Consider the following 26,276-nt stretch of genomic DNA (forward strand, 5'->3'; position numbering starts at 1 on the left):
ATGTAGAGCCATTTAAATTAGAGGCAACCACTGCATTTTTAAACAATCGACAGTACAAATAACAAAAAATAAACGACACAGTTCTTTCTTAGCCGTATTAAGTGCAAAAAATAAATGCAGTCATAATCAAAGTAGGTTAGTCTCTCAATATTTAAAGTGCAAATAGAGACCGAATTTTTCAAGCATGATACAGAGCTACAGACAACTACACAACCTATAATAGCCTACAGCCTAGTTATGTTATGTAGCCCAATTTGCGCACATTGGGGAGTCGCACTCTAAGTGTGGTGTTAAAATTGCTTTTGAAGGCGTGTGCGCGATTCTACAATAAAAGACATTAATTTAACAAAACAATTTGAAAGTGGGCGGACACAATCGGGATTTTGAAAAGTGTGTCCCCAGTGGAAATTACGCCCCTGCGTGATGTGAACGTATGCCGCGTTGTACAGTATATTGAGACGGAGGCACCAGAATTGCGTCTGACAGAATGTGCGCTGTAGCACGAAATATAGTATATTTCTTCAAAAGCAGATTGTGGAGACATTTTAATTGTCCACAATCAAAAATCGTTATATCACACACCCCTAATTTCAATGTAGTTTGTGCAAATCCGGAACAGAGGTTGGTTAAAAAACGGCCAGTTCCGAGTTTCAGCGGAGCGCAGTGTCAGTGACAGGGAGTGATTGACGGCTAATATCTAAAATCTGCATTAAAGTTAAGAATGTAAAGATCAAGTTTAATTAGTTATGTGATGTTGGAGAGAAAGGCAAACCTGACACTATATCAGCTCACAGCAGTCTGGGCAGTAGTTAGGCAAGCGAAAGTTTTGTAAAGAAATGAAAACAAGTCACTTCCAAATATAGTTTGAGGTAGCACAGATTAAATTTTGGAAGCATATGCGAAAACGGTCACAATTTCGAGCCTGAAGGTGTTTTTCTGTAAAAACATCACATATATTCTTGTATAGGCCCTAGAAGGCCCTTGTTTTTGTTGGCAGTGCTTGTGATGGTGCTCTGGGAACTTTAAGACATGCTGTAGTTGTTTTAAATGAGTCCGACATTAAAACCCAGAGCCAAGAGTTGAGGTTTAACGTGTTCGTTCAAGCTGAAAGAGAAATCCAAGTCAGATTGGAATTTGAGCTTTAGGTCCAGATGATGATTTAGTGGAATGTGAAGCCCAGTTAAGAGGCGTGTCTGGTCCTGTTTCTCTTCTTTAGTGCAGAGGAATATATTGACAAATAGGCAAGAATATCATTGAGACTTGGTGTACGGCCAGTAAGCAGCCACCTAACAACCACCCTGAACATCCTAGAAACGCCCTTGCCATCAACCGGAACACCATAGCAACCATATAGCAACCAGGTCAAATATATTGATGTAATTTATTGATGTAATCATGTTAGCAATAACATGCCTGCAAATTGCAAAATAAAAAAATAACTATTGCATTTTTTTTTAGAATTGAAATAAAAATAAAGTAATATTATACATGTAAAATTACGTTAAATAATTTCATCGTTGTTTTTATAGTTTATTGTTTTAAATATATTTTATTTTAAATATAACAAAATATAAATATTAAATGAAATGAAACTTAAATGAAAATAAAATAGGAAATATTGCCTTGGCAACTAATTAAAATTACGTACTAAAATTACTTAAACTAATACTGAAATAAAAATTAATTAAAGCTGTATAGAAATATTTTTTAGAAAGTACCTAACAAAATGACAAAAAAAAAGTATGCATGGTTATATGAGTACATAAGTTTGCTGATGCTCAAAGTATTAATGTAAAAATTATATCAGTAAAATGTGTTTAATTATAAATATAAAATGAATATTAGATGAACTTTAAGTTAAAATAAAATTAAAAATGTTGCCTTGGAAGCTAACTAAAATATGTAGGTTTAAGTTAATGTATTAAAATTCAAAAATAAAACTGAAATAAAATGAATTAAAGCTGTATAGAAATGTTAAAAACAAAACCAAAAGCCACAACAAAATTACTAAAACTTAAAACTGATCATATAAAAAATAAAAGCTAAGTCAAAATATTAAAACACCCTTGCAATCATCCTGAACACCATAGCAATCCTATAGTATATATAGTCAAAATATATAATTTATGTAATATGCAGACATGTTATTACTAAATGGGAAAAAAGAACTATTAATTTTTTTTTCAGAATTGAAACAAAACTAAAGTAATAATATACATGTGAAAATATATCTAAAATATATTTAATATATATTTTTTATTCTAAATATATTTTATTATTTTGTCATTGGTATTATAGTTTATTGTTTTAAATATATTTATTTTAAATATAGCAAATTATAAATATTAGATAAAATGAAACCTACAAGAAATATTGTCTTGGGTACTGAAATGATGCATTAAAATTGAAGTAAAAAAAGCTAAAATTGAACCAAAACTTAACTGAAGCTATATAAAAATATATAAAAAGTATATAACAAAAAAAAACAACAACAGAAAATATAAAAATAAAAGCTAATTCAAAATAATAAATACTATAATGTATAAATAATACTAAAATAACACTGATTTGCTAATGTATGCATGGTTGGTATATGGGATGATGACTTGCTAAAAATATTATACATGTAAAAATGAAACGGCAGCTAACTAAAAGAAAAATATATAATATAAAATATAGTTTTAAATTGATGTAATAAATAAAAATAAAACTAACACTGAAAATTAAAACTGTATAGAATTGTTAAAAACAAAATCTCAATGCACATAAAATTGTTAAAACTTAAAACTGAAAATAAAAGCTAATTCAAATTAATTATAAATACTATAATGGTACACAAATAATCTTAAAATAACCCTGCTGAAGTATAGTAGGTATATGGGTTTGCTGATGAATTGCTGTTTCATTCTCAGAAACACATGGCAGGTTTTAAATACAAGAAGCCTCAAGCTACTCTCATACATAATAGATAAGAAAATGATGTCAATAACTTCAGCAGCATGAAAGCTTCATGCTCTCAGTGAAATCCTCATAAATGTCACTTACTTCCGGGCATGAGAATCTCTGATACATCTGAGATGTGTGCAGCTGTTATGAGTATAAATATGATGACGTGGGAACAGAATGTTCTTCTGAGATTGTCTTACTGGTTTTGTGCTGCACTGAGACAGAAACTGACAGATGTAAATGACGTGTGTTTGTTTGTTTTCATAGCATGGGCGTCATACATGACCAACTCCCCTACTGTCATTGTATTGATCGGCCTTCCTGCCAGAGGAAAGACATACATATCTAAGAAGTTGACACGATACCTCAACTGGATCGGGGTTCCCACGAAAGGTGAGAGAAAAAATGAGAGCTGGTGTGAAAATGGCTCGTTCAACATCAAAGTTCCACATAATTCTGTACTGATTATTAGGTTGGTCTGAGAAAGCCGACCTACTGATCTGCTACTTCAGCTTTTTATTATTATTCTTCTTAGTCAAATTTCTGAACGCTTCTCCTCCTAGAGCTTTCCAGCTAGAACCACCAAACTCAGCCCAGATCTTCAGACTGATCTGACTCGGGTTGCTGTCTCTTTTCTAACTGATCCGACTTATAGTTTTCATGAAATTAAAGATTAAAAATCATAAAAATCCCATAGACTTACATTGACGGAATGTTCAAATGAGCAACAAGACGTTTAGCAGACTAAATCAAGACGTCCCTTCTATGTACTGTATTTCTAATCCATTCAAACTTCCATTCTAATATTTCTAATCTATTTATCTATCTAGACAAGCCTAGCAACTAGAATCATGCTAGTGACTTGCTAATCATGCTAGAAACATGCTAGCAACAAGTTAACAATTTGCTAATCATGCTACAAACATGCTAACAACATGCTAATTATGCTAAAACATGTTAACAACCTGCTAATTATGCTAGAAACATGCTAACAACATGCTAATTATGCTAAAACATGTTAACAACTTGGTAATCATGCTAGAAATATGCTAGCAACATGCTAATCATGCTAGAGACATGTTAGCAACCTGCTAATCATGGTAAAAACATGCTAGCAACCTACTAATTATGCTTGAAATATGCTAGTAACTTGCTAACCACGCTAGAAACATGTTAGCAACATGCTAATCATTTTAGAATCATGTTAACAATATGCTAGCAACTTGTTAATCATGCTAGAAACATGTTAGCAACTTGCTAATCATACTAGAATCATGCTAGAAACATGCTAGCATGTTTCCTAATAACATGCTAATTATGCTAAAACATGTTAACAACTTGGTAATCATGCTAGAAATATGCTAGCAACATGCTAATCATGCTAGAGACATGTTAGCAACCTGCTAATCATTTTAGAATCATGTTAACAATATGCTAGCAACTTGTTAATCATGCTAGAAACATGCTAACAACTTGCTAATCATACTAGAATCATGCTAGAAACATGCTAGCATGTTTCCTAATAACATGCTAATTATGCTAAAACATGTTAACAACTTGGTAATCATGCTAGAAATATGCTAGCAACATGCTAATCATGCTAGAGACATGTTAGCAACATGCTAATCATTTTAGAATCATGTTAACAATATGCTAGCAACTTGTTAATCATGCTAGAAACATGTTAGCAACTTGCTAATCATACTAGAATCATGCTAGAAACATGCTAGCATGTTTCCTAATAACATGCTAATTATGCTAAAACATGTTAACAACTTGGTAATCATGCTAGAAATATGCTAGCAACATGCTAATCATGCTAGAGACATGTTAGCAACCTGCTAATCATACTAGAATCATGCTAGAAATATGCTAGCAACATGCTAATCATGCTAGAGACATGTTAGCAACCTGCTAATCATACTAGAATCATGCTAGAAACATGCTAGCAACCTGCTAATCATGCTAGAAACATGCTAACAACATGCTAATTATGCTAAAACATGTTAACAACTTGGTAATCATGTTAGAAATATGCTAGCAACATGCTAATCATGCTAGAGACATGTTAGCAACCTGCTAATCATGGTAAAAACATGCTAGCAACCTATTAATCATGTTTGAAACATGCTAGCAACTTGCTAATCATGCTAGAGACATGTTAGCAACCTGCTAATCATGGTAAAAACATGCTAGCAACCTACTAATCATGCTGGAAACATGCTAGCAACTTGCTAACCACGCTAGAAACATGTTAGCAACATGCTAGCAACATGCTAGCAACTTGTTAATCATGCTAGAAACATGCTAGCACCTGCTAATCATGCTAGAAACATGTTAGCAACTTATTAATCATGCTAGAAACATGCTAGCAACTTGTTAATCATACTAGAATCATGCTAGAAACATGCTATCACCTGCTAATCGTGCTAGAAACATGTTAGCAACTTATTAATCATGCTAGAAACATGTTAGCAAATTGCTAATCATACTAGAATCATACTAGAAACATGCTAGCAACCTGCTAATCATGTTAGAAACATGTTAGCAACTTAATCATGCTAGAAACATGTTAGCAAGTTGCTAATCATACTAGAATCATGCTAGAAACATGCTAGCAACCTGCTAATCATGCTAGAAACATGCTAACAACATGCTAATAACATGCTAATTATGCTAAAACGTGTTAACAACTTGGTAATCATGCTAGAAATATGCTAGCAACATGCTAATCATGCTAGAGACATGTTAGCAACCTGCTAATCATACTAGAATCATGCTAGAAACATGCTAGCAACCTGCTAATCATGCTAGAAACATGCTAACAACATGATAATTATGCTAAAACATGTTAACAACTTGGTAATCATGTTAGAAATATGCTAGCAACATGCTAATCATGCTAGAGACATGTTAGCAACCTGCTAATCATGGTAAAAACATGCTAGCAACCTATTAATCATGTTTGAAACATGCTAGCAACTTGCTAATCATGCTAGAGACATGTTAGCAACCTGCTAATCATGGTAAAAACATGCTAGCAACCTACTAATCATGCTGGAATTATGCTAGTAACTTGCTAACCACGCTAGAAACATGTTAGCAACATGCTAATCATATTAGAATCATGTTAGAAACATGCTAGCACCTGCTAATCATGTTAGAAACATGTTAGCAACTTACTAATCATGCTAGAAACATGTTAGCAACTTGCTACTCATACTATAATCATGCCAGAAACATGCTAGCAACCTGCTAATCATGTTAGAAACATGTTAGTAACTTGCTAATCATACTAGAATCATGCTAGAAACATGCTAGCAACCTGCTAATCATGTTAGAAACATGTTAGCAACTTATTAATCATGCTAGAAACATGCTAGCACCTGTTAATCATACTAGAAACATGTTAGCAACTTGCTAATCATACTAGAATCATGCTAGAAACATGCTAGCAACCTGCTAATCATGTTAGAAACATGTTAGCAACTTATTAATCATGCTAGAAACATGTTAGCAACTTGCTAATCATACTAGAATCATGTTAGAAACATGCTAGCAACCTGCTGATCATGCTAGAAACATGCTAACAACATGCTAATTATGCTAAAACATGTTAACAACTTGGTAATCATGCTAGAAATATGCTAGCAACATGCTAATCATGCTAGAGACATGTTAGCAAGCTGCTAATCATGGTAAAAACATGCTAGCAACCTATTATGTTTGAAACATGCTAGCACCTGCTAATCATGCTAGAAACATGTTAGCAACTTATTAATCATGCTAGAAACATGCTAGCAACTTGTTAATCATACTAGAATCATGCTAGAAACATGCTATCACCTGCTAATCGTGCTAGAAACATGTTAACAACTTATTAATCATGCTAGAAACATGTTAGCAACTTGCTAATCATACTAGAATCATACTAGAAACATGCTAGCAACCTGCTAATCATGTTAGAAACATGTTAGCAACTTAATCATGCTAGAAACATGTTAGCAACTTGCTAATCATACTAGAATCATGTTAGAAACATGCTAGCAACCTGCTAATCATGCTAGAAACATGCTAACAACATGCTAATAACATGCTAATTATGCTAAAACGTGTTAACAACTTGGTAATCATGCTAGAAATATGCTAGCAACATGCTAATCATGCTAGAGACATGTTAGCAACCTGCTAATCATACTAGAATCATGCTAGAAACATGCTAGCAACCTGCTAATCATGCTAGAAACATGCTAACAACATGCTAATTATGCTAAAACATGTTAACAACTTGGTAATCATGTTAGAAATATGCTAGCAACATGCTAATCATGCTAGAGACATGTTAGCAACCTGCTAATCATGGTAAAAACATGCTAGCAACCTATTAATCATGTTTGAAACATGCTAGCAACTTGCTAATCATGCTAGAGACATGTTAGCAACCTGCTAATCATGGTAAAAACATGCTAGCAACCTACTAATCATGCTGGAATTATGCTAGTAACTTGCTAGCCACGCTAGAAACATGTTAGCAACATGCTAATCATATTAGAATCATGTTAGAAACATGCTAGCACCTGCTAATCATGTTAGAAACATGTTAGCAACTTACTAATCATGCTAGAAACATGTTAGCAACTTGCTACTCGTACTATAATCATGCCAGAAACATGTTAGAATCATGCTAACAATATGCTAGCAACTTGTTAATCATGCTAAAAAACATGCTAGCAACCTGCTAATCATGTTAGAAACATGTTAGCAACTTATTAATTATGTTGGAAACATGCTAGCAACTTGTTAATCATGCTAGAAATGTGCTAGCATCCTGCTAATCATGCTAGAGACATGCTAGCAACTTGTTAATCAGGTTAAAAACATGATAGCAACTTGCTAATCATGCTAGAAACATACTAGTAACTATCTGAGACTGTATTGCTTTCAAAACATGCAAACTTTAACCTTTTAAAACTATTTTAAACTTCAGCCTATTTCAGACTGAAAACCATCGAACTTAAAACTGTTTTTTTTTCTTTAGACTTTAATGTTTTTTTTTTTTACTTTTTAACTTTTTCAAACTTTCTGGTTCGGCTTTCTCAAGCTAACTTAAAGTTTGTCTTGACAAACTTTTTATCTAGATATTATTAATGAATTAAACCAGTAAAAAAATAATAATTTGAATTAAAAAAAAAAAAAAACGTTAAATAGCTTTTAACTCAATATAACTATTCCATGGTTTTCTAGAAGCTTGTTTTAAAAATGTATTTGTGATCATAATTCAGATTTTTTTTTCCCTCCACATCATTCTGAGTTGACACACAATTCTGATTGTGAGATATACTGTATATATGTTTTTTTCATAGTGTAAAAAAAATGAAAAACAAATGTAAACTAGCAATTGCAAAGTTTATACCTTGAAATTGTGGGAGATAAACTTGCAATTCTGAGAAAAAAGTCAGAATTGTAAGGTATAAACGCAAAGTTTCAAGTACAAAGTCAGAATTTTGATATAAACTTACAATTTTTCAGAAGAGAAGTCAGTTTTGTAAGATATAAACTCATAATTGTGAGGAAAAAGTAATAATTTTGAGATACAAACTTGCAATTGCAAGAAAAAGGTCAGAACTGTGAGATATAAATGTAATTGCGAGAAAAAAGCTAAATTGTAAGATAAACTTCTTGTGAGAAAAAAGTAAACTGAGATAAAAAGTCGCAATTTCAAGAAAAAAAGGCATAATTTTGAGAGAAATTCGCTATTGCAAGAAAAATTTCAGAATTGTGAGATATAAACTGAAAAAAGACAGAACTAAGATATAAACTCGCAATTGCGAGAAAAGTCAGAATTTTGAGATGCAAACTTGAAATTGCAAGAAAAAGGCAGAATTGTGGGATATAAATCTAAAATTGTGAGAAAAATGGCAAATATTAATATTGTGAAATATTAACTAAAGTCGGAATTGTAAGATATAAACTCATAACTGCGAGAAAAAAGTATTCTGAGAAACTATTTATTTATCTGTTTGTTTGAAAATCATTGTTGTAATATTATTCAATACCCTTTTTTGATGGTTGTTGATGTTTTTTTTCTGTTTCAGAGTTGTTTACTTGTGTAGAAATAAGTACATGTACATGTCATCAATTCAGCAAAAAGTCCGAATTTTGAGATACAAACTGGAAATTGCAAGGAAAAAATAGCAGAATTGTGATATAAACTTAAAATTGCAAGAAAAAGGCAGAATTGCGAAATATTAACTCATAAATCAAGAAAAAAGTCAAAATTTTGAGATACAAACCTGCAATTGTAAGAAAAAAGGCAGAATTGTGAGATATAAACTTACTATTGCGAGGGAAAAAAGTCAGAATTGTGAGATACAAACTTGCAATTGCAAGAAAAAAGTAAAAATTGTTAGATATAAACTGACAATTGCGAGGAAAAAGATAGAACTGAGATATAAACTCGTAATTACGAGAAAAAAGGCAGAATTGGCAGAATCGCTAAGCCCCTCCCCTCAAACGCAAATGAGCCAATGGCAGTTGAGTATCAGCTTTCAGCTTTTCAGCTGAGTTTCAGCGCCATAGAAAAACACTGGAAGGTCCGAAGCTTTCATCGTTCTGATGGTGTTTATGCTACAAAAATGGAAAAACGATGTGCCTGTGGTACTTGTAACAGTCATTCTGGTTATCCTGGGAGGATGTGCAATGGAATTTATTTTATTTTATTTCCTAACCCAAACAAAACAGAGCAAAATGTCCCTAAGCATTCAACCCTAACCCCAGTGCTTCAGCAAGGTATCTCAGCAAGGCTAAAGCATGGCTTCTCCCATTTACGTCGTGATCTATGTTTTCACATATTTATTTTAATATCTTTTATATATCCCTCAATGGCATACTTAAGTCCCACTTGCATCATGGTCCTTCTGTGTCCAAAATGTATTAAAAAAACATCTTGGGACAAGGCTTTCACACTGACAGCTGCCATTGTATGACAGTTAGCTACTATGTATGTTTGTCCGAGTGAGATAAACTTACAATTGTGAGGAAAAAAAGGCATAATTTTGAGTTATAAACTCACTATTGCAATTACCTTTTTTTCCCTTATTCTGTCATAGAAAAAATAAACCAAAAGTTACTTTCTTGGCTTGGTACATTTCTAGTATTGGAACTGTTATCTGTAAAATATTACATTAGCTTCCCTCTGAATTTTCCAAAAGGCTGTTGCTTTTCCTGTATGTTTGTAATAGTTGTGTTTTGTCAGTTTTTAACCTAGGTGTTTATAGACGTGAGGCGGTTCAGTCGTACAAATCTTACGACTTCTTCCGTCATGATAATGAAGAGGCCATGAAAATCAGAAAGTGAGTATCCACACAGTTCAAACACCTTCATTACACAAATGCATCTGACACAGAGGATGTTTCTGCAGCAGCATGACTCACCTTAATCACTTTCAGCCATTGCAGGAAATGATCAGGAGGAAGTGTTGAGTTACACCGTGTGACATACTGTTATGTAATATTCACCTCAAACTACTGTGTGTCTCCTTATAAATGATTCTGATTTGAGGTACAGTGTTTCCTCAGACGAGTACTGATGAATTGAGCCAGCATCAGTCGGCATCATCTGCTGATGTTGTTGTGTGTAATGTTGTGGTTGTGGTCTGATGATTGGCCGTGTGTTGTTTCTCTCAGACAGTGTGCCATCGTGGCTCTACAGGATGTGAAATCTTATCTGAATGAGGAGGGAGGGCAGATCGCTGTAAGTTCTGCTCTTTGGACATGATTATCTTTGGACTTACTGAAATATAAATGTGTGCAGGAGTGTTTTGTGTTAAACGTGTTGCTTAAATATGCAGTAGTTTCACAGTGTATAGTTGCAGATCAGATCAGTGGTGTTATTTTTATCTTCAAAATAAAAATATTAAAACTCAATATTAAAAAACTCAAAAAACTCTTAAAATATAAAATTAGAAATAAAATATAGAATTAAGAATGCTGCTTTGGCAGCTAACTAAAATAAATAAAATTACTAAAAACCAAATAAATAAATTAATGATAAATAGACATTTTTTTAAAACTGAAAAAAAATGATATAATAAAATTATTACAATTTAAACTAATATTAAAATTGGCAACTGAAGTAAGTTTAAGTTATAGTACTAACATTACTAAAACTGCTAAAAATATAAATTAAAAATAAATTAAAGTTAAATAGACATTTTTAAAAAATAAAAAATGACACATGCACATCAAACTACTACAATTTAAGATTGCCAACTAACTGATATAAGTTAAAGTTGAAGTACTAAAATTATTAAAACTGCTAAAAACTAAAATAAAAATAAATTGAAGGTAAAAAGAACTACTAAAAACTGAAAAAAACATTAAAATAAAACTGAAATAAGAATAAATTAAAAAAAATGACAAAATCATGTAATAAAATTATTACAACTTCAACTAATACTAAAACTGACAACTGAAATAAGTAAAGTTAAAGTACTAACATTACTGAAACTGCTAAAAACTAAAATTAAAATAAATTAGTTAAATAGACATATTTTAAAAAAATAAAACAATGACAAAAACTCATAATAAAACTACTACAATTAAACAATATTAAAATTGCCAACTAACTGAAATAAGTTGAAGTATTACTAAAACTGCTAAAAACTAACATAAAAATAAATTAAAGTAAAATAAATAATAATAAATAATAATAATAACAAAAAAATGACAAGCACATAATAAAACTACTACGGTTTAAATTAATATTAAAATTGGCAACTAACTGGAATGTTAAAAAATTAACTGAAATGAAAAATCTAAATAGAAATATTTTAAAATAATAATTAATTGTCAAAAACACATGAAAAATAAATTGAAGATAAATATAAATGTTTAACAAAAAATAATCAAATGACAGAAGTGCATAGTACAGCTACTACAAGAAAAAATAAGGTAAATAAAAACAACATAGAAATAAGTCTGAAGTTAAAATACAACAAAATGATTAATGAATACTACAATAATGTATAAATAAAACTAAAATATCACTGCCCCAGATGCTGTTTAAACACTTCATTGTGTCACATTGTCATTAGAAATACTCAAATCCGTACTTTTATTTCAGAAATATTTGCTGTACCAGTTTCTATATCAGTCAAAAAGAGCATAAAATAAATCAATTTCATTGCAATCAATAAAAATGCTTAGATGCATAATTGCAAAGCAAATGATTACAATATTTTTTATTATTATTATTTGCTGAGAGATTTCCTAATTTATGTATCCTTAAGATCCTTGTGTGACGTGATGATTTTGTCTCATCAGGTTTTTGATGCCACAAACACAACCAGAGAGAGAAGGAACCTCATCTTGAATTTTGCAAAGGAAAATGCATACAAGGTCAGACGATCTGTGAATATCATTTGTGTACTGAAATATTAGCACTTCTGTCTATAGCGGTTGTCAGGTTATGCTGGAGAAACAGAACAACATGTTCAAATCAATAAAGCATCTCCATCGGCCTCATTTGGTCTTTATAAACCTGAATAAAAACGTTCTTGCAGTTTATAATTGTGATCATGTTTGGTTTTGTTTCCAGGTGTTTTTTGTAGAGTCGCTCTGTGACGACCCAGAAGTCATTGCTGCCAACATACTGGTGAGTGTCATCGTTAATGTTTATCACTGCTGTTATATAACAAGAAGTTGTCAAGGTTGGATAACATTAAATTTTATTGGGAATTTGATTTGTTCTTTTCTTCATTTTATTATAATTATGGTCGTGAAAGACTGCATGGAAATATTTGTACTATTTAAAATGATTTAAAAAATGCTAAACAAATTCAAAAAAGTATACACATTACACACCTAACATCTGCACATTTTTCTTTGTTTGTATCATTGATCAACAGCGATCTCGTTTGTGTCATATGTATCAACATGTCATTAATTTCGTAACAGGATGTGAAGGTTTCCAGCCCTGATTATCCTGAGAGAGACCGGGAGAGCGTGATGGAGGATTTCCTGAAGAGAATCGAGTGTTATAAAGTCACATATCAGCCACTAGACCCAGATGATCATGACAAGTAAGATTTTATTTCCATTTTAAGTGCATGTTTCCATTTGTTGTTTTTCCACAACTCTGTCTGTTGTTTTTTCTTACTCTTTTGTAGTGTTGCACAATATACCGGTACTTAAAATGTATCGCAATACCCTGCTTTTAAAAACGGTATGGTTCCGCATTTTACTAGCACTGGTACTTTAAGAACGCGTCCTATAATAAAGACCCTAAAGGTCTTCACAGCAACACGTCAAAATAAAAGTTCGGTTTAACTTGACAGTCAGAAATATATTAATATATTACTTAATGTAAAGATAGTACTATTAATAATGATAAAAATATTATTAAAACAATGTTTAAGGAATATTTACCAGAAAAATTTTTTTTTAACAAAATTTATTTACCAGAAAATTGTAAATACACAACACAGTATTTCTGAAAAAAAAAAAAAAATGAAATAAATATCCTATAATAAATTAATTCTTTATGAAATCCAATTACCCATATAAATTCATTAGACATGCTTTTGATTATTAAAATGTAACGAAACGATTAAAATAGAATCCAGAAAATTAATGGAAAACAGAGATTCACAAATTGAATTTGAGAAAAATAATAAAATGTATTTTATAGGGCCTTAAAAACATGTAATTAAAAACAAAAATATTAATAAATTGCTGTTAAACTCTGCAAGTTTCATGATTTCATTTAATTAGACATGCTTTTTGATAAATACTTCATGTAACCATTAAAATAGAGTCTAGAAAAATTTAAATGGAGTTTGGGAAAAAATAAAACAGATTTTAAAAGGGGTGATGAAATGGTTTGTTTAATAAAAGGTGAGATAAAATAACTATGGTCTCCATTTGGATCATCTATTATTCAATTACTTTTCCTGTTGTTCTATGTTTTTTTCAAAGTATCGGTTCAGTAGTAGTATCGTGATATTTTAGTCAGGTATCGTATCAAAGTCAAAATTCTGGTATCGTGACAACACTACTCTTTTGTAGTTTACAGTTTTTGAGAAACCATATGAAAATATTACATTTCACCAGTGACACCATCCTTAGGTTTTCTGTTGTTATGTCACTCAGTCTCCAGCAGAGAGCAGTACAGTACTGAATGTATTTTGTTAGCATGTTGGTTTTGTTAGCTCATATTAGTATACCATAAATGCCTCTAAATTCCTTCTAATTGATTTAGGTAATGTTAAAATGATGTGGATATTCAAATATTAACCTTGAATCTCTGAAAAACCTATAAGGATGGTTTAGACAGCGCAAGGCATTGGTGCCATTCCTCTTGCATAGCTTTTGGCTTTAATCATGGAATAATCTTGCTTAGAAAGTTCAACCCATTACAGTGCTTACAGATACAGCAGCTGTGAAAGTGCTTATGTAATGTCCAGAACACTATTACATGCTTCACAAAACTGAAGTTCAAAAAGAGAAATAGCATTATGCTGCAGTATATTTACATAAACAGAAATAAGCGGAAAAAACCCACAGTCTTTTGTTCCTGAAATTTATTTGTATAAGTCTTGTTTTAATCAACAGTTGTATTTATTTATTTATATATTATAGTATTTATTAATACTTTGAAAACTGAAAACATAAAACAACATTCAAAACAAACATTTTAAATTAATTTTTAATATACTTTTAATATTTTTTTGTCTGTTTTGTCATTTTCCTTAGTTTTTAAATATTTCTATTTTATAGTTTTCATTTAATTCTATTACAGTTTTAGTCATTTTAGTACTTCAACTTAAACTTGTATTATTTCAATGAGCTGCTAAAGCAGTATTTATAATCTTAGTTTAATGATTTTGTCATTTTTATTAGTTTTTTAATATTAATGTTTAGTTTTAATGTATTTCTTCACTTCTCCAGCTATAATTTCTCTTTGGCACGATTCAGTCAGATACAACAATAATTTCTCAAATATTTATTACAATACTGATAAATTGAACATTCAATAGAATGAGATGACTGGATGCTTCAACTGATTTCCGTCACCAACTGTACTGCAGTGGTCAGACTATTTAAAATGTAGTGAAATAAGCTACAAATTTAATCATGATGCACAAAGTTTCCATCAAACATGTATTCTGAGGTGCAGCTCGTCATATTAATGGAGTGTTTTTCATGTTAGCAGTAAACCAGTTAGCTCACCTGAATATGTTCCTAGATTTGTGTTAAATGTAATCTTTGGAATGGCAATGTTGACATAATTTTTGTAAACATCAGACTTTTTTCGCTTATTTTAGTTAATGTCATAAAACTAGCGAGCTAAGCCAGTAGTAGTACTGACAGTGTCATATAAACATGGCTAAAGACGCAAAAAAGTAGAACAGACAAACCGATTCAATTGAGTGAGTCATTTATGATGGAACCGCTCTGATTGATTCAAACTCGTGACTTTGATCATTCAGTTCAAGCGATTCGCTAGCAAAAACCAGATCAAGTAAAAAGAGCCATACATTTCCGAATTTCGACATCGCTTGTAATGAACTTAAAATAGGACGTATAGTGATGGGTGAATGTAATGTCATCTCTTTTATTTTATTGGTAAGCAGATACTTATGAGGCAAGGTCCATACTTTCTCCCAAGAATATTATTCCAATAAGGTATTACGTAGGGAATTGTTGTTATCTCAGCCTGGAAGAGAGTTCTGATTTGGTAGTTATTTTGTTGATGATCTGCAGGAAAGCATACACCTTCAATTATTGTTTCAGGTAAATTCAGAGAGTAAGAACATGGCAATGGAAATGTAGTACCCTCCAACAGAAAAGACACACCAGAGGGAATGGCGTTGAAAACAATCGCGTATTTATCAGCAGATACAGGAATGTTATATTTCTGTAAAGAATCTGAAGAGTTATGAAGCTTATGGAAATGAGAAAGTTTGGTAGGGATTTTTGAGACATTTATAATTACACAGTAAAAACAAAAAATTCAGGCCACCAACAATCACTATTACTGATTTCCTGATATAATGAGTTTTATTTTTCCAAACAAAGTTGTTTAACATCCTGTCAACTTTTGTTAATGTTCCTTTATTAACCTCCAAGGAAAGAGCAGCATAAGTCAGTCGAGAGAATCCTTCAGCAGGACTTCAAATCGTGTGTCACGAATCATTTGATTCAGAGCGGGTTCGTGAATCATTTCCTCAAATTGAATGAATCGCGTTCCACGTTCCGGTTCCTTGTCTGAAATGATGGTTCGCGAATCTTTTGATTCAGAACGGAAATGTTGAGCGCGGAGCGCGAATCATTGGATTCAGTTTGCAACTTTGGAGTGCGGATCGCAAATCATTTCACGAATTGAATGTTTCGCGCTCCGCGCTCCGATTCATTATCTGATATAATGGTTCGGGAATCATTTGATTTAGATCGGGACTTCAAATCGCGTGTCGCGAATCATTTTTTTTATTAAGCAATACATATATCCAAAACACCAAGACAGTACAATTATAGACAAAATAAAATGATTAAAAAAACAAAAACAAGAATATACATAGACTTCTTGCCAGGGTAACAAAGAAAAAAAACAGGGTAATAAATTTTTTTTTATTTTTCTGTATTCTCCTTAGAATATTCAAATAATCAAAGCATCTTTAAAACAAAAGGAGAAGTCACTTCCAAATTAAGATTGGATAAACACCAAAAAATCAGACCAAAACTTCTCTGTGTGGGTGCGTTGCCAAAACAAATGAATGAAGTCTTCTTCGGAAGAATGACAAAAACTGCAGTTCATTTCAATGTCAGGCTTATATTTCCTAAGAAATACTTTAGTCGGGTAACATTTGTGAATCCGTTTAAATGTCATTTCTTTTACTTTATTGGTAAGCAGATACTTATGAGGCAAGGTCCATACTTTCTCCCAAGGTATATTCTCCACAATATTATTCCAATACGGTATTACGTAGGGAATTGTTGTTATCTCAGCCTGGAAGAGAGCTCTGATTTGGTAGTTATTTTGTTGATGATCTGCAGAAAAGCATACACCTTTAATCATAGTGTCAGGTAAATTCAGAGCGTAAGATCATGGCCACGGAAATGTAGTACCTTCCAACAGAAAAGACACACCAGAGGGAATGGCATTGAAAGCAATCGCATATTTATCAGCAGATACAGGAATATTGTATTTCGAGTTATAAAGTCTGCCTTGTGAGTTAAAAAGCTGTCCAACTAAAAGAAGGTTGTTTTCAAACCAATCCTTGAAGAAAAGTGATTTATTCTTGTAAAGAATATCCTTATTGTTCCATAAGTAGTATTTGTGCGGAGAGTAGTTGTGTTTGTATATGAGGGACCAGGCCAAGAGCATCTGCTTATGGAAATTAGAAAGTTTGGTAGGGATTTTTGAGACATTGTAATTACAGAGTAAGAGAAAATTCAGGCCACCAACTTTAGAGACAATGTAACTGGGGATAATGGGAAAAGGGATTTTTAAGAAAATTTTTGAGCCAGTTAAATTTAGAAGGTAGTAAAAAAAAAAAAAAAAAATCCAGTCCCCCTTGTTTTATTGGATTCATTATTACTGATTTCCTGATATAATGAGTTTTATTTTTCCAAACAAAGTTGTTTAACATGCTGTCAACTTTTATCAGCCTCCAAGGAAAGAGCAGCATAAGTCAGTCAAGACAAGTCTCTCTGCAGCCACATATTGAGTTTCCTTTGTGTTTTCACTATTAAAGGGTCAAAATTTAGTTTACATCTTGTTTTTAGGTCTTTATTAATTACAAAACAAGTATGTAACTTGATTTTTCACAGAGATGTTGCATATAGAGGGAAATTCACAGCGTTTAATTGACATTAACTCATATTTGTTGAGACTTCAAATCGTGGATTGCGAATCATTTGATTTAGATCGGGACTTCAAATCGCATGTCGCAAATCTTTTGATTCACATCGGAAATGTGGAGCGCAGAGCGCAAATCATTTGATTCAGTTCGAAACTTTGGAGTGCGGATTGCAAATCTTTTGCAATTGCAATTGAATGATCTGTGATCCGCACTCCGATTCCTCATCTGAAATAATGGTTCACGAATCATTTGATTCAGATCTGGACTTTGGAGGGAGCCGGTTCACAAATCTTTTTTATTAAACAGTAGAAACAATCAAACCATTAAGGCAGTACATTATAAAAACAAAACAAACAAAAAATAAAGTATACACAAATACAGATCCCTTAAGAAAATTAAACGTGGTTTCACTACAAATGCCGTGGTTAATTTGTGGTTACCATGGTTTAACTATAGTAACCATGTGTGGGTGTTATTTTTTATCTTTTTTTTTTGGAGTAAAAGGGATGTGTTGCCAGGTTAGCAAAAAAAATTACATTGAGAAAAAGACATTGAAAAGAAAAAAGACATTGTTGAGATTTCTGTTTGAAAATCAAAAAAATAGTGCTTGAAAAGTCCACCTATTTTTTTTACTCTGTTATGAGTCATTTACTGAACAACAAATTGAGTGTTCAACTCTTTTATTAACTGAAGTACACTATTAAACTAGTGAAGGGATTGTTGTAAGTAATGAGGTACAAGTTGATCTTCCAATTATATGATGATGATTATGTTTTTCATTTGACACGTGTCTTAGACAATTAATTGCTAGAACAGTTTCTCTGGAGTCTCAAGAGGACAATCATGATAAAACACAACTCTGATTATAGTGTTCTGGTATATATGGTTTATGAGGACACAAATGTGTATAATGACATGGGTACTACAACGTAAACATGGTTTATGAGGACACTTCCTGTGTCCCCGTAAAACAAAAGGCTTAAAAAACATACTAAACAGTGTTTTATGAAATTCAAAAAGTGTGCACAGTCTCCTGTGAGGGCTAGGTTTAGGTATAGGGTAGGTGTAGGGCGATAGAAAATACGGTTTGTACAGTATAAAAATCATTACGCCTATGGAGAGTCCCCGTAAACCACAAATGCAAGAATGTGTGTGTGTGTGTGTGTGTGTCTAAACCATTAGGCCACAAACACATACATAACAGTTTAATTAGTGCTGTTTGCAAAGATATTAGTAAAACCACTTCATGGGTGTTTGAACAAAACAGAAGTCTGTTTTTCTGGCTCTTTCAGGGACCTGTCCTTCATCCAGGTGATCAACGTCGGCCAGCGTTTCCTGGTGAACCGTGTTCAGGATTACATCCAGAGCAAGATCGTCTACTACCTCATGAATATTCACGTTCAGAAACACTCCATCTACCTCTGCCGCCACGGCGAGAGCCAGCACAACTTGCAGGGCTGCATCGGAGGAGATTCGGAGCTCTCCAGCAGAGGAAAAGAGGTACATTTCAGGGATAGATGGGCAGAATTTGGCTGTGTTAAAGCCATCTAATTTCAACATCACTGATATACTGTAACACCACCCTGCATCACATTTGCTGAATGAAATCCAATACTTTTTATTAATTTTGAGGTGCTGATTCCAAAAATAGTGGCTATATTGCTCAGGCATGTTTATTTTCTTACAAACTGTGATGAATTTTGCAGCATTTTTGCTTTTGACAACCATATATATATATATATATATATATATATATATATATATGCAGCTTCAAATAAATTATCTGCCCACCACCTACCTGCACCTATTTTTTCTCTGATTTAGATAACCGCACCGATCGTCATTTACAGTTATTCTAATTCTTAGTTTTGGGTGATGATATGATGAATGGCTGGTTCATTTTTAACAGAAATAGGTTGGGTGTTTGAACGCCTACTGGATCCTTGGACAAAAGTTTACAGGGGTTCACCCAGTTTAAGAAATTTCTGATAGTAAAAATCTAATTCTGTTCATTTTTAAGGTATTGTTTTCGTTATAATGTACTGATTCAAATTAGTAAGCAATAATAATTATTATTTTAATACTCGGCATGCCTCCCTCGACATGCTCTCACGTATGAACAGGCAGCAAATCTGTGCGGGTGCAGACGAATCACATACGATTGAATTAGAAATGGTGGCTTGTCATGATTTTGGTTAATGCAGGACATTACTGAATGATGTACATCAGAGGGGATTTAGAAGTGGGTATATGCAAAGCTGACTGATAAAGAAATGGGTATATGCTAGTACTGCACTACACCACTGCACATTTCCCTACTCAATAGCATTAACACAGGCGTAACTCCCTTCAAACTTTATCTGGAATGTCACCTTTTCTGTCACTGTAACTTCTCAAACAGGTGAACACACACACACACACACACACACAAATGAAATAGTGTGCCTGATGAAAAAAGTAATTAAAACAGGTTCATATTTTCGAAAATGTAGTTAATATTTGCATCGTTATTGATTTATCTCATCCACGCATGACCCACCCACAAATAATCAGAATTTTTTTTTTTATACCCGACCCACGGATTATTCGCTGCGCCCGCAGATATAACCGCCATATGTGCATCACTAATATACACACATACAATGTATAAAATTTAACTTATTTTAATAAGACTTGGCAAAAAATTATTTAGTAAAAACTTTTTTTTTTAACTCTGTATCATTAAATTTGGTAATATGAGGCATTTGTTTTGCAAAATAATTAAAAATAAGTATGTTTTAATATTTATTTTTACTAAAACGTTTGTTTGTTTACTTATTTATTCACTCATTCATTTTTTTTAAACAATTTTTTTTAAATGCTTTTAGTTTTAGTTAACTGTAATAACCATGCTTTAAAGTCTGTTTGTTTTGTAATGTATCAAAACTGAGAGTTGTTTGCATGTAGTTCATTTGTTGTTAATTTTTTAATACTGTAGCACATGTAAAACAACTTTCATAGTCATCCTGAGTTGATTCCCAGCATGCTCTGGGTCAGTCCTTTACCACACGTAGGTGAGAAATGTTTGCAGGCTTGTTAACGTCATTCCCGTTCTGTGTTAGTTTTCTAAAGCACTGCGTGGGTTCCTGGAAACCCAGAAGATCCCGGACCTAAAGGTGTGGACCAGTCAGCTCAGACGCACCATCCAGACGGCCGAGGAGCTGGGCGTCCCTTATGAGCAGTGGAAAATACTCAACGAGATTGACGCTGTGAGTTTCTTGCTGCTGTTTTTATTACAGCAGCAGCTTCTGGTTTTCATATGAACACTGGGCTGTTCTTCATTACTTACCGTGATAAAACGGAGGTGTTTTCTGTTAACATGCAATTAGTCAATTTGAGTCAGACGTTTAATGGAGGTGTATTATATTTAACTTGTTTACCACATCAAAATGAATTCAACTATATAACCGTGAAAACAATGCCATGAGTGCAATAAAAGTCTCTGCTTCTACATCAGTGGGAAATAAGGTAGACGTCTTAAGTTTTTAAAGGAATTGTTTTTGAAAATGTCCTCACCCTCAGGCTGTCCAAGATGGGGATGAGTTTGTTTCTTCATCAGGTTTGGAGAAATGTAGCATTCTATCACCTGCTCATCAATGGATGTGAATGGGTGCCGTCAGAATGAGAGTCCAAACAGCTGATAAAAACATCACAATAATCCACAAGTAATCCACACAACTCAAATCCATCAATTAACATCTTATGAAGCAAAAAGCTATGTATTTGTAACAAACAAATCTGTCATTAAGACATATTTAACTTCAAACTGTTGCTTCCAGCTAAATATAAGTCAATAATATTGCTTTTTCCAGTGAAAAAGTCAAAAACCTGAAGTGCCATTAGGAGAGAAATATGCACAGACTAAGCACTGTTTACAATCCAGAACAGTCCAAAACAAACATGTGGGTGAATGTTGACTTTTTCACTTAGGGAAGCATTATTATGGATTATGGCCAGAAGCAACAGTTTGAAGTTAAAACTAAATGATGGATTTGTTTCTTAAAGTCATGCAGCTTTTGGTTTCATAAGTCATTAATTGATGGACTGGTGTGGTGTGGATTACTTGTGGGGTATTGTGATGTTTTCATCAGATGTTTGGACTCAAATTCTGTTGGTACCCATTCACTGCAGAGGATCCATTGGTGAACAAGTGATGTAATGCTACATTTCTCTAAATGTGATAAAGAAACAAACTCATTTACATCTTCGATGGTTTGCTAAAAAAATGAGTAAATTATCAGTAAGTTGGTTTTTTTTTTTTTTTTTTTGGGGTGAGCTTTTCTTTATATAGCAGAAAAACCCCCCAAAACAAATCACATTACTGTAAAACATCTGAATTGATGACAAAGAAACATTTGTGCTGTTGGTGCATTGATATTTTTAATGTGTTTTTATGGTTTGTATCAGGGCATCTGTGAGGAAATGACATATGAAAAGATTAAAGAAACATATCCAGATGAATATTCTCTCAGAGACCAGGACAAATACCATTACAGATACCCAGGAGGAGAGGTGCGTACCATTATGACACCTGACGTGCCATTTAGACACTTCATGACTTTTTCATGACCTTTTCAGTTGATTTAGTTTTTTTTTTTTTTTTAGTGATTCAAATTTAGACTGATTGACTAATGAACTATTCAGACTGATTCAACTCAAAAGAATTCTGTCATGCTCTAAGAAGTCTATTATGCTCACAGAGGCTACATTATTTGATCAAAAATACAGTAAAATAGCAGATTTAAAATAGCAGTTTTGTATTGTAATATATTTTAAAATGTAATTTATTTCTGTGATCAAAGCTGAATTTTAAGAATCATTACTCCAGTCTTCAGTGTCACATGATCTTTCAGAAATCATTCTAATATTATGATCTGCTTAAGAAACATTTATGATTACTTTCAATGTTAAACAGTTGTGCTGCTTAATATTTTTGTGGAAACTGTGACACATTTTATTCTTCATATTAATGAATGGAAAGTTCAAAAGAACAGCATTTATTATAGAATCTTTTGTAACATTATAAATGTCTTTACTCTCACTTTTGATCAGTTTATTAAAACCGTTCTAAATAAAAGTATTAATTCCTACAAACAAACAAACAAAAATATTCATATTGAGCAGTGTGTTTTGTCTTTCTTCTCTTGCCGTAGTCCTATCAGGATCTAGTGCAGCGGCTGGAGCCCGTAATCATGGAGCTGGAGAGACAAGGCAACGTGCTGGTCATCTGCCACCAGGCCGTCATGCGCTGCCTCCTCGCCTACTTCCTGGACAAGAGCGCTGGTGTGTCACACACACACTCACACACAAACACTCTAAATTATGTCCTGTGACTTACCGATGACGATAATGAGGGTCACAAGTATGTAGGTTTCTGATGGCTGGTGATCAAGTGATAAGGTGATCCTTTAAAAGAGAACTCCACTTCCAGAACAACAATTTACAAATAATTTACTCACCCCCTTGTCATCCAAGATGTTCATGTCTTTCTGTCTTCAGTCGTAAAGAAATTGTGGTTTTTGAGGAAAACATTTCAGGATTTTTCTTCATATAATGGACTTCAATTGTGCCCCCGATTTTGAACTTCCAAAATGTAGTTTTAAATGCAGCTTCAAAAGGCTCTAAACAATTCCAGCCGAGGAAGAAGGGTCTTATCTAGTGAAACAATTGGTCTTTTTTTTTTTTTTAATGAAAAATTGCATACTTTTTAAGCACAAAAGCTCGTGTAGCACAGGTTCTGGAATGCACGTTTTTGAATGATTTGTTCATTTTGAACGAATCTTTAATGTGACTCAGGAAGAACGAGTCGTCTCGGGGAGTGATTCGTTCAGTCGTGCATGTGCAACATCCTATTAGGTTCTGTACTGGAATTACTTCACCTGTTTTGAGTCTTCAGGTTTTTCGAGTCGTTGGTTCATCTTATGGGGCTGTCACATGTTGAACGAATGACTCAAACCTGAAAACTTGTCAGATAAGAGGTGAGGTGAGCTAATCATAGATTAAAGACTCAGGTAAACAATGAATTAATCTTTTCTGCATGACCTTTCGATGTGATTCAATACTACGTAGCGTCGTGAATGTGCATCTCAGAGCCTGTGCTACACAAGCTTTTGTGCTTAAAAAGTATACAAATTTTTATTTTTCGAAAAAATGACTAGATAAGAGACAGATTCGCTAGATAAGACCCTTCTTCCTCGGCTGGAATCGTTTAGGGCCTTTTGAAGCTGCATTTAAACTACATTTTGGAAGTTCAAAATCAGGGCACCAATGAAGTCCATTATATGAAGAAAAATCCTGAAATGTTTTCCTCAAAAACCACAATTTCTTTACGACGGAAGACAGAAATACATGAACATCTTGGATGACAAGGGGGTGAGTAAATTATTTGTAAAATGTTGTTCTGGAAGTGGACTTTCTTTTAACAAACTCTACGAGATGAAATTGTTGATATTTTTCCTGTTCTTCCATGTGTGGCCACTTTGACTCAAATATGTGTTCATAATGTCTGCAGATCTTCTCATATTTTGCTCTGCTTGTATTGTACAGATGATTTGCCATATCTGAAGTGCCCCCTCCATGTGGTCCTGAAACTCACCCCAGTGGCTTATGGTACATGTTGTGTTTTATATTTAGATAGGTCCAACTTCTTTAGCAGTAGTATTTAGGTATTTAGTTTCTGAGTTAATAATTTAAAAATATATATATGTGTATGTACTGTGTTTAATTTTGTTTATATAAGTACACACAAATTAATGTATATATTTAAGAGAAATGTTATTTTTGTACAAAATATTTTTGTTTATATATAACATAAATTATATATAACATTATAATAAATACATATACTTATATATAAATAATTTTTTAAACTATATATATAGAGAGAGGGAGACAGAGAGATTTACTACTTTTAAATTATAAGTAATAAAATAAATATACAAATTGTCTAAGTAATGACTGTTTGTTGTTGTTGTTGTTGTTGTTGTTGTTGTTTTTTACTGTGATTCAAATACCCTAGTAACATTAAGATATTTTTTAATACTTCTGTTTATTTATTTTCTGTTTTAGGTTGTAAAGTCGACATGTTTGACCTGAAAGTAGAAGCTGTAAACACACATCGGAACAGACCACTCGTAAGGAGATGCATAACCTTTACCAAACTAGCAGTTTTTGTGGTGTTTGCAAAATCAATCTTTACTGTTAGTACTAGCAACTATTTAGTAACATGCTGTTTCTCTTCTTCAGGGAAGTTTTTATTTATTAATTAATTTTTTTTGTGCAGAATGATTTGGGACTTTTATTCTCTTATGATATTTTTAGAATCATGCATCCTGTGATCTCACAGTCTGTCCAACACAAATACAGCCTCAGTAAATCAGCAGTAATCTCTTGAACTCGTTTAACGGAAAGCTAAAGTTGGCAGAGTTGGTTTATGGTTTCGTGGTCTGTTTTTGCAGTGTAAGTCAGAGAGATTTTCCTCCCGTCTCAGAATAGTTCTGGATTCTGGCTTGATGTATTGTTTTGGATGAGCTCAGCATGTTGTTACTTCTGTTGGGTGGCAGTCGGGGAAGTTTCCCTGCCAGTCCAAGCTTTAATGTGCATCAACATGGTTAGTTTCCGCTCAGATTTTTTAAGAGCTTGTATAACATGAAAAACAGAAGGTTTTGCACTTCAGAACAAAAAAAGGGTTTGATAATGTAATGAGTTGACATACTGATTTATAGGTGAATCTTGAGAAGAAAATCATCCCATCTGAAAAATATATATATATATATTTTTAATTAAAATCTTGCATAATAAAATTGTACAAATGCACTTTCTTAATTGTGCTAAAAATAATCTTAAATTTCTTTATGCAAAATACTGTATAATTTTGTAACATTTTACTTAAAGCCTTTATTTATGATAATGTATTATTATATTTTAGTATAATATTATTTAATGCAATAATTATGCCTTGTAATGCACCTCAAATGCATTGTATGATCTAATGAATAATTCTAACCACAGATATAATGCATTATAATAATTAGGAATTCCTTTTTAATGCATTTTACATAATTATTACATATAATTTCTTATTCTTCTTTTAATTTCTTTTGATTAATTTTTTGGCTATGTATTTTTTGGAGACACCTAAAGAAACAAATATTAAAACACCATTAAAGCAAATTTATTCATAAATGTTATTTTAAAAAATAATTGTAAAAATAAATTTTTACAATTTAAAAATAATTGTAAAAGTAATCAACGGGTGCATAAAGCTAAAAAATGTGAGAAATATAAAAATAAACAGAAAAATCTGTAGATTTTTTTTAATATATGAAAAATATGTATTTAAGAAATTAGATTAAATAATCATAATCAACAGGTGCGTAAAAATGTGATAACTGAAAACAGAAAAATAAACTTTTTTTTTTAAATATAA

At 32.5% G+C, this 26,276-nt stretch overlaps 1 protein-coding gene across 2 annotated transcripts in view; it reads left to right on the top strand.

The window, feature by feature from the left end:
• Positions 1-26,276, top strand: part of pfkfb2a (6-phosphofructo-2-kinase/fructose-2,6-biphosphatase 2a) — a 34,034-nt gene that overhangs the window by 1,377 nt on the left and 6,381 nt on the right. For both annotated transcript variants that reach the window (XM_051095721.1, XM_051095720.1), the window contains exons 3-14: positions 3,214-3,339; positions 10,202-10,298; positions 10,632-10,698; positions 12,270-12,344; positions 12,544-12,600; positions 12,903-13,027; positions 19,102-19,309; positions 20,911-21,057; positions 22,256-22,360; positions 23,002-23,131; positions 24,395-24,457; positions 24,917-24,981. In XM_051095721.1, coding sequence (XP_050951678.1) covers positions 3,214-3,339; positions 10,202-10,298; positions 10,632-10,698; positions 12,270-12,344; positions 12,544-12,600; positions 12,903-13,027; positions 19,102-19,309; positions 20,911-21,057; positions 22,256-22,360; positions 23,002-23,131; positions 24,395-24,457; positions 24,917-24,981 — 1,265 coding nt within the window. The remainder of the gene's footprint in view (positions 1-3,213; positions 3,340-10,201; positions 10,299-10,631; positions 10,699-12,269; positions 12,345-12,543; positions 12,601-12,902; positions 13,028-19,101; positions 19,310-20,910; positions 21,058-22,255; positions 22,361-23,001; positions 23,132-24,394; positions 24,458-24,916; positions 24,982-26,276) is intronic.

This window comes from Labeo rohita, chromosome 23 (genome assembly GCF_022985175.1).
Source record: "Labeo rohita strain BAU-BD-2019 chromosome 23, IGBB_LRoh.1.0, whole genome shotgun sequence".
Taxonomy (NCBI): Eukaryota; Metazoa; Chordata; class Actinopteri; order Cypriniformes; family Cyprinidae; genus Labeo; species Labeo rohita.